Here is a 15,362-nt window from a genome sequence, read left to right as displayed (position 1 = left end):
AGGAAAGAACCAGCAGAGACGATGGCAGACTAGAGTGGAGGCAGGTACAGGAGTCAGCAGCGAGCTAGGGGAGCCAGCAAATCAGCAGAACCCTGAGGAAGAAAGGGAAAGATGCAGGGAGCCTACAGCCAAAGGCTCCACATGGATACCAGGGGAAGTAAATGGCCAAAAGCCTGGTCTCAGGCTGCAGGGGCATTGTAGCGGTCAGAGCTCTACCAGGCCTCTCCAGCTCCACCATCTATAACCCCAAACTGCTGACAGATCCAAGAAAGAGCTGAGAACAGCCAGTAGTTTTTAATACTAATGCCCTCAGTCTTGCTAACCAAATATACACCTAGTCCAGAATCCAGATGAGGAAACAATGTAAGGAGAGCTGCAATTCCTCTGGAAACAGAAGCAAAGCTGTTTTCCTCTGGAAGGGAGAGTGTGGACATTTTTTCCGAGGACTCCAGAATAAATACACAAGTTCCAAACAAAGCTAGCTTTAGGCAGTCAAGACACTAGACACAAGCTGGGCCAGTACTTCGTACCTGCAATCCTAGCTACTCAAAAGGCCAAGATCTGAGGATTTGAAATCATCAGCAGGCAGACAAATCTGGGAGATTTAGCCAGCAAAAAGCCAGAGGCAGAGGTGTGGCTCAAGTGACACACCTTGAGGGAAAAAGCCAAGTGAGAGCTCAAGGCCCCCAGTTCAAGCCCTACAACTGACGTGTGTACTGGCACACGCGTGCATACGTGTGTACACACACACACACACAAAATCAATCCCTTATGTCCTGAAACTGGGTGATGGTGATAGCTGTACAACTTGGAAGTTTTACTATGGATCACTGAATTGCACATGTAAAACATGTCAAGAAGGAACAGTAGCTTGCTGGGGTACGTTTATTTAAGGTGGCAACCAATGAAGGAGAAGCAAGTGGAGACCATGATGCTCCAACTTCAGTGTGCCTCACCAGGGATCCCTCTGCAGACTGCCCATGTGTGTGGAAGTGCGCCCAGGTGATGCTGATGTTGGTGCTGGCCTATGGATCATACTTGGCTGCACAGAACAACTTAGACAACTAGAGGAGCTTTGTTCTTACAAGCTGCAAGAGGCAAAGGGCTTGAGTCCAAGCAGGTCAGAAACCGTCTTCTTACCTTTTTTTTTTTTCCGTACCAGTCCTAGGGTTTGAACTCAAGCCTGGGATAGTGCTCTACCACTTACAGCACTACTTCCAATTTTTAACTGGTTAATTGGAGGTAAGAGTCTCAGGGACTTTCCTCCCTACGCTGGCTTTGAACTTCAATCGTCAGGGCTCAGGCTCCTGAGTAGCTGGGATTGCAGGTGTGAGCCACCAGCGCCCAACCTATTTTCTTTAAATATAATTTTATCTTTACTAAGGGGTTACCATTTCATAAGTTGGGTAATGAGTACATCTCTCCTTTCTTTTTCAACAATGTCCCCCATTCAAGGCCTCGCTTTCCCCACCTTACCATTTTTAAGATTGGGAAATGTGTTCACAAGCGGAGCAAAGCTGCTGTGTGGGGTGAGGAGCACTCTGGTTTTCTAGCACGAGTGGGGGAGGTGCTCTGAGGCAGGGAAGACAGCTCTTCAAAAAGAGATGATGAAAGTGACTTCAAACTGGTAAAGAATGTAAATGGTATTTGAAATATAGGCCACACAATCACATGATATGCTATGAAAACCTGTGACTTGCACTAGTGATGGTCAAAGGTTCTACTAGTACTTTGATCTGTTGTCTACGATCTACTAGTACTTTGATCTGTTGCCTACGTTCCTAATTGAAGCACATGTTAGTAAAAATAAACCGCATGTAGTAGCTCACAACTATAATCCCAGCACTTGGGAAGGGGCGATCAGGAGGATTTTAGTACCAGACCATCCTTGGGGGGTCAGGAAGGGGAAATCACAAGAATCCCTCTAAAGCATGTCCAATAAAACCTGGGCATGATGGTACATGTATGCCATCCTGCTACTTGGGAAGCAGATGTTGGAGGATCAAGATCCAGGCCAGGCCAGGAATAAACATGAGACCCTATCCCAACAATAACCGGAACAAAAAGGGCTGGGCGGTGAGTGTGGCCCAACTGGAAGAGCACCTGTCTCGCAGGCATACGAAGTTCAAGCTCCAGGCAGCCAAAAGGAAAAAAAGCAAGTTTTAAAAATAAAAAGATATGCTCACACCTGTAATCCTAGCTACTCAGGAGGCTGAGGATCTCGTTTCAAAACCAGCTCAGGCAGGAAAGTCCATGAAACTCTTATCTCCAATAAACCACCAGAAAACCGGAAGTGGCACTGTAGCTCAAGTGGTAGAGCGCTAGCCTTGAGATGAAGAGCTGAGGGACAGCGCCCAGGCCCAGAGTTCAAGGCCCACGACCAACCAAAAAAAAAAAAAAAAAAGATACGCTGGGCACCAGTGACTCATCCCTATAATACTAGCTACTCAGGAGAGGCTGAGATCTGAGGATTGAGGTTCAAAGCCAGCCTGGGCAGGAAAGTCTGGGAAACTCTTATCTCCAATTAATGACCAGAAGTGGTGCTGTGGCTCAAGTGGTAGACTAGCACTCGCCTTCAGCTGAAGAGTTCTGGGACAGTGCCCAGGCCCAGAGTTCAAGCCCATGATCAAAAAAAAAAAAAAGTGAAACTTTTTTTCAGTCTTTATTGAGGTATTTCCTACATTCTATTCAGGTTAAAGAGCACTAATAAGTAAATGTGTCAAAAGAGCAGTCTGCCGTCTTCTACAAGGGTTAGATGAGGCTGAGCTCTACTCCCTAGGGCCTCTTTTCTTTACCATCTGCGCTCCTAAAAATTGCCCTGTAACCTCTCGCAGGCAGGTCTCTAAGGCACTCTACTTTCCCATTCTTTTTTTAATTTATTTGGTTCTGGGGCTGGGGCTTCCAACTCAAGGCCTCATGTTCTCACTCAGCTTTTTCACTCAAGGCTGGCGCTCCACCACTTGAGCCTTATTTCTATTTTTGGCTTTTTGATGGTTAACTGGAGGCAAGAGTCTCAAGGACTTTCCTGCCGAAGCTGGCTTCCAATCACAATCCTTAGACTTCAGTATGAGCCACTGTGCCCGGACACATTCTCACTTGAGCCAGCCTCTGTCATTCTCCTAGAAGGGCTCAGGTGAAAAGAAACAGTAAAGAGTCAGCGAGCCACCAGGTGCCAGTGGCTCACACCTGTAATCCTAGCCATCCAAGGAGCTGAGCTCTAAGGATCTGATCTGGGTTTGAAGCCAGGCAGGAAAGTCTGTGAAACTCTTTTTTTTTTGTTGTTGTTGGGCCTGAGCCCTGTCCCTCAGCTCTTTTTTTGGGGGGTCCGGTCGTGGGGAATGAAATCTGGGCCTGGGCGCTGTCCCTCAGCTCTTCAGCTCAAGGCTAGCACTCTACCACTTGAGCCACAGTGCCACTTCTGGCTTTTTTCTTTTCGCTTATGTGGTGCTGAGGAATCGAACCCAGGGCCTCATGCATGCAAGGCAAGCACTCTACCACTGAGCCACCTTCCCAGCCCCTCCCTCAGCTCTTCAGCTCAAGGCTAGAGCTCTACTACTTGACCTACAACACCACACCGGTTTTCTGGTGGTTTATTCAAGATAAGAATTTCTTGGACTACTTTCCTGCCCAAGCTGGCTTTGAATGGCAATCCTCAAATCTCAGCCTCCAGAGTAGCTAGGATTACAGGCGTGAGCCACCGGGGCAGGCAGTCTGTGAGACTCTTATCTCCAATTAGCCACCAGAAAACCAAAAGTGGCTCTGTGGCTCAAAGTGGTGGGATGTTAGCTTTGAGCAAAAGAGCTCAGGGACAGAGCCCAGGCCCTGAGTTCAAGCCCCACTACCCACATAGTAAAATGAGTCAGTTTTAACCCTTTGGTATATTTTTCCATAACCAAAAGAACATTTTACATTGGTAGGCTATCTTGCCATTTTTTTTATAGAACTTTCACATAATATTTCATTTAATCATGAAATAGGGAAGTAAACAGGACCGATATTCTCATCATTATATACATAAATGAAACTGCAGATTTTTGAGGTTAATCAACGTGCTCACGGTTATCACATAAAAAAGTAACACATGGGATAGAGATAGTGGCTCATGCGTGCACTCCCAGACACTCAGGAGTAAGAAATCAAGATAATCAGGGTTCAAGACCAGCCCAGGCTAAAAAACTAGCAAAACCACAAGTAAGGTTGGCTGGCCCTGAGAAACTCTGTCTGAAAGAAAACCAAAAAGAAAAAAAGAAAAAAAAGGCCGGATAATAGGCTTAAGTGCAAGAGGACCTGAGTTCAAACTCATCACCGGAAGAAGAAAAAATAAAAACAAAGACAAACACTACAGAGTCACAGGTGGTGGGTACCATTAATCCTAACAATTATTCACATTGCTGGGGCTGGGAAGGTGGCTCAGTGGTAGAGCGCTTGCCTTGCATGCTCAAGGCCCTGGGTTCGATTCCTCAGCACCACATAAGCAAAAAGAAAAAAGCCGGAAGTGGCGCTGTGGCTCAAGTGGTAGAGCGCTAGCTTTGAGCTGAAGAGCTGAGGGACAGCGCCCAGGCCCAGAGTTCAGGCCCCATGACCGGACCAAAAAAAAAAAAATATTCATCTTGCTAAATCTAATTCTTCATCTGCCAAATAGGAGTAACAACAATAATGGCAGCCGTACCTTACCCCTCCCAGGCTCCACAAGGTGGTCCACAGAAATGTCTTACACACTATGGAGCCACAACTCACCAATAATGAAGGGTCAAACAAAAACAAACAAGGCAAAGAGTACACATGCACTCAATAGTAATGTGCCAAGCACTGCTCAAAGAGCTACCTTGGGAATACAGTGAAGAACAAGACAGAAAAGGTGTGCCACACCTTATATTCTATGAGGATGGTGTTAGAGCTAACAATAAATACAGAAGCTTGAAAGGTATCTGTGCTATGGGCTTAAAATTCAAATGCTAAGCCAGATTCTGATGGTTCACACCTATAATCTTAGCTACTAAGAAGGCAGAGATCTGAGGATCACAGATCAAGGTTCAAAGCAAGCCAAGGCAGGAAAATCCCTAAGACTCCAATTAGCCTCCAAAAAGCCTTAAGTGGAATGGTGGCTCAGAGTTACGAGTGATAAACTTGAGCTAAGGGACAGTGCCCTGGCCTTGAGTTCAAGCCCTAGTATAAGAACAATATAAGCCGGGCGCTGGTGGCTCATGCCTGTAATCCTAGCTACTCAAGAGGCTGAGATCTGAGGATCGCAGTTCAAAGCCAGCCCGGGCAGGAGAGATCGTGAGACTCCTATCTCCAATAAACCACCAGAAAACCGGAAGTGGCGCTGTAGCTCAAGTGGTAGAGCGCTCACCTTGAGCTGAAGAGCTGAGGGACAGCGCCCAGGCCCAGAGTTCAAGCCCCATGACCGACCAAAAAAAAAAAAAAAAGAACAATATAAGAGAGGGGCACTGGTGGCTCATGCCTAGCTACTCAGGAGATCTGAGGATCTCGGTTCAAAGCCTGCCCAGGCAGGAATGTCCGAGGCTCTTATCTCCAATAAAAACCACTAGAAAACCGGAAGTGGCACTGTGGCTCAAGTGGTAGAGCGCTAGCCTTGAGCTGAAGAGCTGAGGGACAGCACTCAGGCCCAGAGTTCAAGCCCCACAGCCAACCAAAGGGGGGAGGGGGGGGAACCATTTCCTCTGCTGAAATCTAACCAATAACATCAGGAAGCAGAACTTTAGGTGATTGGGTTATGAGTGTACAGCCCTCATAAATGGTATTAGTGTTCTTATAAAAGAAACCCCAGAGAACTGCTTCACCCTTCTACCACTGAGTGCACAGCAAGCAAGCGGTCTCCACCAAACACTCCATCTCTCAACACCCTGAGGTTGGATATCCCAGTATCTGGAACTGTGCGAAATAAATTTGTTTTCTATTAAGTTATCCAGCATTTTGTTATAGCAACCTAACAGCCTAAAACTGTAATAAGAATTGTGTGTAAGCTTATATATGTTACTGAAAGTGATCAATAGCTTCTCCTTGCTGAAAGATAGAAATGAAGCCAGAATCTAAACAGCAGGAAGGAGCTACAATGGACTAGCCCAAAGGACTATTTTGAGGAGAAAATGAAAAGGGTAAGTAACAAAGACCGGACAGTATCCTCTCACAAACTGCACAAAGTACCTACCCAGTAGACTAGGCTCATTTGTGAATGCTTTTCAGGAGCTTCCCCAAGAATGTAAACACTTTAGGCCAAGGATTGTCTTCCTCATCTTTGTGTCCACAGGTCTAATAAAAGTTAGCTGAGGGCTGGGAAGGTAGCTCAATGGTAGAGTGCTTGCCTTGCATGCACAATGCCCTGGGTTTGATTCCTCAGCACCACATAAACAGAAAAAGCTGGAAGTGGTGCCATGGCTCAAGTGGTAGAGTGCTAGCCTAGAGCTGAAGAGCTGAGGGACAGCGCCCAAGCCCAGAGTTCAAGCCCCATGACTGACAAAAAAAAGTTAGCTGAGCTGGGCACCGGTGGCTTATGCCTGTAATCCTAGCTACTCAGGAGGCTGAGATCTGACAATCCCGGTTCAAAGCCAGCCCGGGTAGGAAAGTCCGTGAAACTTTTATCTCCAATAAACCACTAGAAAACCAGAAGTGGCATTGTAGCTCAAGTGGTAGAGCACTGGCCTTGAGCTGAAGAGCTGAGGGACAGCACTCAGGCCCAGAGTTCAAGACCCACAACCGACCAAAAAAAAAAAAGTTAGCTAAATGTATAGGCTGCTTATTATTCCACTGGACTGTGAGATTCCTTCCCACAAACAACACATGTAGGATCATCATGTCTCCTGGTGCAGTAACAGTCCTCTCCAGTCAGGGCCCAGGTCCCATACTTCTTTGATTTACCCTAACCCAATACAAGAATGCGCAAGTACTTATTACAATAAAGCATTAAGGCCCTCTGAACTGGAGAGCAAAGTATATTCAGAGATGAGCAGAGAAGAAAAAAAAGAGAAAAGAAAAAATAAAGCACACGGGGTGAGGAGCTGCCTAGTCAGTGGGATTGTCTGCAAAGTGATTAGTTCCGAACGTTAAAATATTCCTTACTGCCGGGCGCTGGTGGCTCACGCCTGTCATCCTAGCTACTCAGGAGGCTGAGATCTGAGGATCGCGGTTCAAAGCCAGCCCAGGCAGGAGAGATCGTGAGACTCCTATCTCCAATAAACCACCAGAAAACCGGAAGTGGCACTGTAGCTCAAGTGGTAGAGCGCTCGCCTTGAGCTGAAGAGCTGAGGGACAGCGCCCAGGCCCAGAGTTCAAGCCCCACGACCGACAAAAAAAAAATATTCCTTACTACTAAATGAGCTCTTCTCCTGGGCTGGGAAGGTGGCTCAGTGGTAGAGTGCTTACCCTGCATGCTTGAAGCCCTGGGTTTGATTCCTCAGCACCACATAAGCAGAAAAATCTGGAAGTGGTGCTATGGCTCAAGTAGAACGTTAACCTTGAGCTGAAGAGCTGAGGGACAACGCCCAGGCCCAGAGTTCAAACCCACAACAGACCAAAAAAAAGAAAAAGGGGCTGGGAAGACGGCTCAGTGGTAGAGCGCTTGCCTTGAATGCATGAGGCCCTGGGTTCAATTCCTCAGCACCACAAAGCAAAAACAAAAAGCAGGAAGTGGCGCTGTGGCTCAAGTGGTAGAGCGCTAGCCTTGAGCTGAAGAGCTGAGGGACAGCGCCCAGGCCCAGAGTTCAGGCCCCACAACTGGACTCAAAAAAAAAAAAAAAAAAAAAAAAGAAAGTTAGGTGTTAAGAGGATAAGGTAACTTGTTTTTGCTCTTCTCAAATTTTTTTTTTCCTTGGTCAGTTATGGGGCTTGAATTCTGGGCCTAGGCACTGTCCCTGAGCTCTTTAGCTCAAGGCTAACACTAACTGCTAACCACTAACATGGTTTTCTGGTGGTTTATTGGAGGTAAGATTCTCATGGACTTTCCTGCCTGGGCTGGCTTTGAACTGTGATCCTCAGATCTCAGCCTCCAAAGTAGCTAGGATTACAGGAGTGAGCCACCACGCCCAGCTCTCAGATAATTTTAAGTGTCCTGAAAATTAAAACTGGAATGTCTCCCAGTGGTTATCTCTTTTTATGCCTTCTCCTGAATAACCAAACAGGACCATATTTCGTATTTCTATCCATATAACTAACCTCAACCAAAATCAAAATCTTCTGTCTTCAAAATCTTCATATGTAAGTTTCTCTAGCTGTACAACCAAACCAGTTTGTAACAAGTATCCTAACCCATGTATTGATTCTTACTCAGGTTGTCTACCAAGCACAATACCACTTAAGTCACTAGAAAAACTCAATGCTAATAATGGCACGTTTCTTGAGGACACAGACTGTCTACATCCAGCATTTAGAATAGTATTATTTAGTAGACATGGCCCACAAACACTTGGTGACAGAATGACACTCATGGCTGTCTCATAGAATTCGCTGACATATTCTGAATGCTTCTCACTGCTCTTCAAATCCACCCACAGGATCTTTCAAAATCCTAATACCATTCTCCCCTTAAGAGGTCAAGGGAAGCAAGAAATGTCCTACTTTAAGTTTAAGGAGCATTCTACTCAGGATATAAGATTCTAAGGTCAAATGACTAAATCTTATCAAGATTTCAGAAGTCAATAAATAGCTTTTAATGGAAAAAGAAACATGGGTTTACCATCAATCAAAAGTAGCATGGAAGCCGGGCACCGGTGGCTCATGCCTGTTTCCTAGCTACTCAAGAGGCTGAGATCTGAGGATCACGGTTCAAAGCCAACCCAGGCAGAAAAGTCTGTGAAACTCTATCTCCAGGAAGTGGTGCTGTGGCTCAAGTGGTAGCATGCTCGCCTTGCAGAACTGAAGAACTGTGGGTCAGCGGCCAGGCCCAGAGTTCAACACCCACGACCAAATAAATAAATAAATAAATAAAGCTAAAACTACCTAAAGAGAGTCACAAGAACTCTATCTCCAATAAACCCCTAAGAAAACCAGAAGTTGCCCTGTGGCTCAAGTGGTAGAGTGCTTACTTTGAGCTGAAGAGCTGAAGGACAGTACCCCGGCAGAGTTCAAGCCCCACAACAGACCAAAAAAAAAAAGCATGTGTGCGGCTGGGAAGGTGGCTCAGTGGTACAGCGCTTGCCTTGCATGCCTGAGGCCCTGGGTTCGATTCCTCAGCACCACATAAGCAAAATGAAAAAAGCCAGAAGTGGCACTGTGGCTCAAATGGTAGAGCTCTAGCCTTGAGCTAAAGAGCTGAGGGACAGCGCCCAGGCCGAGTTCAGGCACCACGACTGGACCAAAAAAAAAAAAAGACTTCTTGAAGTAAGCTGGATATGCTAGTGCATACCTATACTTCCAGAACTCAGGAGGCTGAGGCAGGAAGATATTGAATTCAAGGACAGACCATGTCTGAATGAATAAATGATAGAAATATTTCTCAAAGCACATATAAAAAGTTTGAGACATCTAAACCTCTTTCTAAATGAGTGGGGAGGTGTGAGAATTACAAATGAAGAGAATGGTGCAAACATGACATATATAGCCAGTCTGTGGAAAAAAACGTTTAAAAGACAGATTCGAGTTAACCTTCCACGCAAAGCAAGTATTCCTCCGAAGTCACCAACAGGTGGTCCTGCAGTTTTAACAGAAACAAAACATTTCTCAAAACAAAAATGCTCACTCTCTTCCAAGAAAACCTATCATCTAACATTTTTAAAACCTGGGCTCTAAATTTATCTTAAATGTTATCCATTGATTCCTCTTCTGACCAGTTTGATCTCAACATGGTAAATATAAAGCTTTTCTACATAAAGACTTAGAAAATCACAGCACTTCAATTTGCTTTCTGTAACACTTGACCCCGTCCAACTCAAATTAAGTGATAAACCCAAAACATTAAGACATTCCCCCAACAAAAAGATGAATTTAACTTCTTAAAAAATATTGAGCTCAGGGGCCAGGAAGGTGGCTCAGCGGTAGAGTGCTTGCCTTGCATGCATGAGGCCCTGGGTTCAATTCCTCAGCACCACATAAACAGAAAAATCTAGAAGTGGCACTGTGGCTCCAGTGGTAGAGTGCTAGCCTTGAGCTGAAGAGCTGAAGGACAGCACCCAGGCCCAGAGTTCAGGCCCCATGACCGGTCCAAAAATAAAAATAAAAAATAATAATAAAAATATATATATTAAGATATCTATATATCTATATCTAGATATATAGATAGATATATAGCTCAGAACCACATAACCTTTGGAGTTGATAAGGTCTTAGAACCATCTAAACATACTTTCCACCTACAGGAAGAATTATTTAAATAACATGTCTGAGCAATATATTCGTGGTTTGGAATCTTAAATGGAGTGCAGTAAGGCCCTTTGGCTTGAATGTTGAGAACATTAAGTTATTCTGACTATAGTCATGGTGGTGCACACCTGTAATCCCAGCAATGAGGGAAATATAAATAGGACAACTGAGGTCCAAGCCAGCCCAGGCAAAAACAAAACAGAAAAACCTGCCTAGCTAGCCGGGCGCTGGTGGCTCACGCCTATAATCCTAGCTACTCAGGAGGCTGAGATCTGAGGATCGCGGTTCAAAGCCAGCCCGGGCAGGAGAGACCGTGAGACTCCTATCTCCAATAAACCACCAGAAAACCGGAAGTGGCGCTGTAGCTCAAGTGGTAGAGCGCTCGCCTTGAGCTGAAGAGCTGAGGGACAGCACCCAAGCCCAGAGTTCAAGCCCCACGACCGACAAAAAAAAAAACAAACCTGCCTAGCAAGCTCAAAGGCCTGAGGTTCAAACCCTAGTAACCACAGAGGAGGGAAAAAAGTTGTTTGCTAGTACATGGATCTTGTAAATAATGTGGTTTGACACAAGTACACAAAAAGAAATCTGTAACATGTTTTTTCTCCATTACTTTATTATCTTCTGCTACACCATTTCTCAACTGATTTCTTTGTTGTTTAGTCCTGGGGATGGAACCCAGACTTCTGCTAGGACTACCTCTGAGCTACTCCGTCATCCTTTCATTTTTTGGACACAAGATCTCACTATAAAAACCCTTTGAACCCACTAAAGTAATTCAAGCTGTCCTCAAACTCTAAATCCTCCTACCGCCACCTCCCAAATGCTAGGATTACAGACATATACCATAACATAAAAAAAAAATTTTTTTTTAGTCAGTCGTAGGGCTTGAATTCTGGGCCTGGACACTGTCCCTCAGCTCTTCAGCTCAAGGCTAGCACTGTACCACTTGAGCCACAGCGCCGCTTACTGTAGATAGGAGTCTCATGGACTTTCCTGCCCGGGCTGGCTTTGAACTGTGATCCTCAGATCTGAGCCTTCTGAGTACCTAGGATTATAGGTATGAACCACCAGCGCCCCACTACAATATCACAATTTTTTTGGTGGGGTCCGGTCCTGGGGCCTGAGCGCTGTCCCTCAGCTCTTCAGCTCAAGGCTAGCGCTCTACCACTTGAGCCACAGCGCCACTTTTGGCTTTTTTCTTTTTGCTTATATGGTGCTGAGGAATTGAACCCAGGGCCTCAGGCATTCAAGGCAAGCGCTCTACCACTGAGCCACCTTCCCAGCCCCTTAAAGATACTTTTCTAAGCATTAAATTTAGCTTTCTTAAAATTGTGATGTTGTGCCGGGCGCTGGTGGCTCACGCCTGTAATCCTAGCTACTCAGGAGGCTGAGATCTGAGGATCGCGGTTCAAAGCCAGCCCGGGGAGGAGAGACTGTGAGACTCCTATCTCCAATAAACCACCAGAAAACCGGAAGTGGCGCTGTAGCTCAAGTGGTAGAGCGCTAGCCTTGAGCTGAAGAGCTGAGGGACAGCGCCCAGGCCCAGAGTTCAAGCCCCACGACCGACAAAAAAAAAAAAAATTGTGATATTGTGGGGCTGGGAAGGTGGCTCAGTGGCAGAGCGCTTGCCTTGCATGCCTGAGGCCCTGGGTTCGATTCCTCAGCACCACATAAGCAAAAAGAAAAAAAGCCGGAAGTGGCACTGTGGCTCAAGCGGTAGAGCGCTAGCCTTGAGCTGAAGAGCTGAGGGACGGCGCCTAGGCCCAGAGTTCAGGCCCCATGACCGGACCCAAAAAAAAATAAAAAAAAATCTTTAATTTTTTTTTAAATACCCGTTACTTTTGAGCCCCAAATTAAATGGTTTCCACTTCTTAAACATCTTTTAGAAGTATAGTATAAGCTGGACACCAGTGGCTCATAATCCTAGCTACTCAGGTGGCTGAGGTATTAGGATACCAGTTCAAACCCAGCCTGGGCAGGAGAGCCCATGAGACTCTTATCTCCAAATAACAACCAGAAAACCAGAAGTGGCGCTGTGGCTCAAAGTGGTAGAATGCTCACCTTGAGCTGAAGAGCTTGGGGACAGTGCCCAGGCCCTGAGTTCAAGCCCTACAATCAACAACAACACAAAAAGCATTCAAATTATGCAGGCAAAAGAAACTTTTGTATTTTAGATTTGTCTTCAACAGACTTTTTTTTTTTTTATTTTTGGTCGGTCATGGGCTTGAACTCAGGGCCTGGGAGCTATCCCTGAGCTCTTTTCTAGCTTTGAACCACAGCACCACTTCTGGTTTTCTGGTGGATAATTGGAGATAAGCATCTCACAGATTTTTCTGCCTGAGCTGGCTCTGAACCTTGATCCTCAGATCACAGTCTCCTGAACAGCTAGGATTACAGGTGTGAGCCACCAGCACCAAGCCTCTGAAATGCTCTCTTAATCTTACCTTTCAGTGAATAGTGTCCCTAGTGTCCCAATGAAAGAGAACACTGCAAAGATACTTCCAACCAAATGACCCACTGGAGTTTTATTTATTTATTATGTATGGTCCTGGGGCTTGAAGTCAGAGCCTAGATGCTATCCCGGTGCTTTTTTGCTCAAAATTAGCATCCTATCATTTGAGCTACAGCTCCACTTCCGTCTTTTTCGGTGGCAATTGGAGATAAGGGTCTCACCGACTTTTCTGCCTGGGCTGGCTTTGATCCTCAGATCTCAACCTCCAGAGTAGCTAGAATTACAGCTGTGAGCCACCTGTGCCTAGCACAAATGACCTGTTTTTACTATGCAAATAAGGACTACCAGACCCAGATGATGTTGGCCAGGAAACTACTTTTTAAATGAAGAGGTGTGTAGTTCCGTGGTGGAGTACTTGCTGGATCTGATTCCCATCGCTGGGGGTGGGGAGGGGTGCTTTTAGGTTTTTACTGACATAGTGTCTTGCTATGTGGCCCAGGCTGGCCTCAAACTCGCAATCGACGGCTTCTGCCTCCCACGTGTTGGGATTCCAGGCTTGAACGGCCACACCTGATTCTAAACATAAATTTTAATAGTGTATCATTCTAAACTCATTTCCACAGGGGGGAATTGATGTTTGCATTCAGAGCATGAGTATCGAGATGGTAGCTTCTTTCCTGACAGCTACTCTTGAGGGATTTCCACTACATTTTACATCTACTGAGTGGTTCCTCGCTTTAGAGTTCCTTTTTTACTGTATATTACCAATTACAACGCACTGCAACAGTGCAGTACAATAATCCCTTTCTAAATTAAGAAAAAATACAAATGAATGCTTAAAAACTCCCAAGGTCACCCAACAAGTCAGCCGGTAATGAAGTTGGGAGTGGCACAAAAACTTCAGCTCCCGTACTGACTGCTTCCGTTCCTCCATCCCCGAAGAGGAGACATCAGGCCACCTCTTCGGGGAAACGCCTGCCGGCAGGCAGACCACGAACGGCCGCGGTCGGCGCCTGACGAGAACAAACACTGATCGGAAGGAAACGAGCTGGCTGCATCTTCACGCCGGGGTCCACCCGGGGTCTGGATCTGCGGACCCCTTCCCGGGGGCAGTGCGGGGGGGGGGGGGACACCACGTCCAAAGTAAGCCGGTCCCAGAACCCAGCTCCACCGCCAAGGGGAGCAGCTGTAGCTGCTGCTGCTTCGCGGAATCCCTGCTAAGTTGCCCGCCGAGGAGAGGAGGCCGGCTCCCCACCGCGGCGGGCCCGGCCCTCCCGGCCGGGACGCAGCCTGAACTTGCTGGACAGGATTCATCCGGGCACGCGCGCACACAAGCCCTCGGAAGCCGACCTTCCGGCCGCCCGCACCCCGGGGACCGGGTGATCCCCGAGCCCCGGCAGGCTCCCCGGAAGGTCCCCCCGGGGCCGAGGCGCCGGCAGCCGCCCGGCGCGCGGGGCCGGCAGCGGCGCAAGGCTCCGAGCCCGGCGGGTCCTTCCGTGACCTCGTCCCAGTCCTCCGCCTCCCCGGCCCCGGGTCCGCCTCGCACACCACTCCCGACGGCCTGGCGCCCGGTTCCCGGACCCCGGGCGAGACGCTCGGCCCTCCCGGGGACCCGCGGCGACCGGAGCCGGCGAGGCGGCCACCCCACCTCTTCCGGGGACGCGCAGGCCCGGGCCGGCGCCGGGGCCCGGCCGGCCGGCAGGGAGGCGGCCGCGGCCCCGCACTCCCCGGCGCCGGCCCGGGACCCCCGGCGCGGCACGCCGCCGCCCCGCCGCCGCGCCCCGGGGCCCTCCGCGGGCCGCCCGGCCGCCGTCCCGGCCCACGCCTCGCCGGGCCCCGCGGCCACCGCCCTGCTCCCAGCCTCTGCCCGCGCCGCCGGCGGGCCCCGGGGACGCCGGGTCGGTACCTTGCGGACCCCCTTGTAGATATAGAAGTAGAGCTCCCGGCCCACATTGAAGCAGAGGCGGTCTCCGTTGCCAGACTGGTCGTTGAGGTTTACGAAGGAGACGCGGACAGGGTTGGATCCCTGCGAGTTGAAGGGCACCCGGTTGGGCCGGCTGTACTCCGAGTGCGGTAGCAGCTTGTACAGACCTTCCCGGGTGGTGAATTGGGTCTTAATCTCGTTCATCTCCTTCCCTCCTCCCTCCGTCGCCATCTTGGAAAGCAGCGTTCATCCTGCCCTAAGTGCCCGGATCACGCCCACCGCGCAGGCGCCGTGGCTGGCGCTGGCTCTGCCCCCGCCTCTTCCTCCCGGCCCCGCCCCCCCGCGAGCCGGCCCCCCGAAGGCGGGCCGAGGGGAAAGGGGCGGGCTTGTTTACGGACCGACTGCGCACGCGCGCTCACCTGGCCGGCGCGGCTCGGCGCGCCCCCCGCGGGCTCCTCCCCGGGGCGCTGCCCAGGTGCGGGGGGGCGCGGCGGGGCGGGGCTGGCGGGCATTCGGAGCGCCGCGGCCGAGGAGAACCCGTGGGAGGGAGCCACCGGGGGCTCCCGACGCCGTCCTCAGCGGCGCAGGCCCTGCTGCCGAAGACCCCGACCCAGAGCCCTCCCGCGTCCGCGCGCCGGAAGCCCGAGGCGAGCGCCGTCCGGTCCAGGGTCG

General features: G+C 48.9%; 1 protein-coding gene across 8 annotated transcripts in view; it reads right to left on the bottom strand.

The window, feature by feature from the left end:
* The window catches only part of Wdr20 (WD repeat domain 20), a 56,770-nt gene extending 41,773 nt beyond the window's left edge, over positions 1 to 14,997 (bottom strand). For 5 of the 8 annotated variants that reach the window (XM_042696883.1, XM_042696886.1, XM_042696888.1 and 2 more), the window contains exon 1: positions 14,673 to 14,973. In XM_042696883.1, coding sequence (XP_042552817.1) covers positions 14,673 to 14,921 — 249 coding nt within the window. In that variant the 5' untranslated portion in view covers positions 14,922 to 14,973. Of the gene's footprint in view, positions 1 to 14,672 lie in introns of all 8 variants that reach the window. The other 3 variants (XM_042696882.1, XM_042696884.1, XM_042696887.1) reach the window with 3 other exon arrangements.
* Positions 14,998 to 15,362: the final 365 nt, after the last annotated feature.

The sequence above is a fragment of the Dipodomys spectabilis genome, unplaced genomic scaffold (genome assembly GCF_019054845.1).
Source record: "Dipodomys spectabilis isolate Male_0828 unplaced genomic scaffold, ASM1905484v1 ptg000212l, whole genome shotgun sequence".
NCBI classification, from domain to species: Eukaryota; Metazoa; Chordata; class Mammalia; order Rodentia; family Heteromyidae; genus Dipodomys; species Dipodomys spectabilis.
This window is presented reverse-complemented; position numbering and strand designations above follow the sequence as displayed.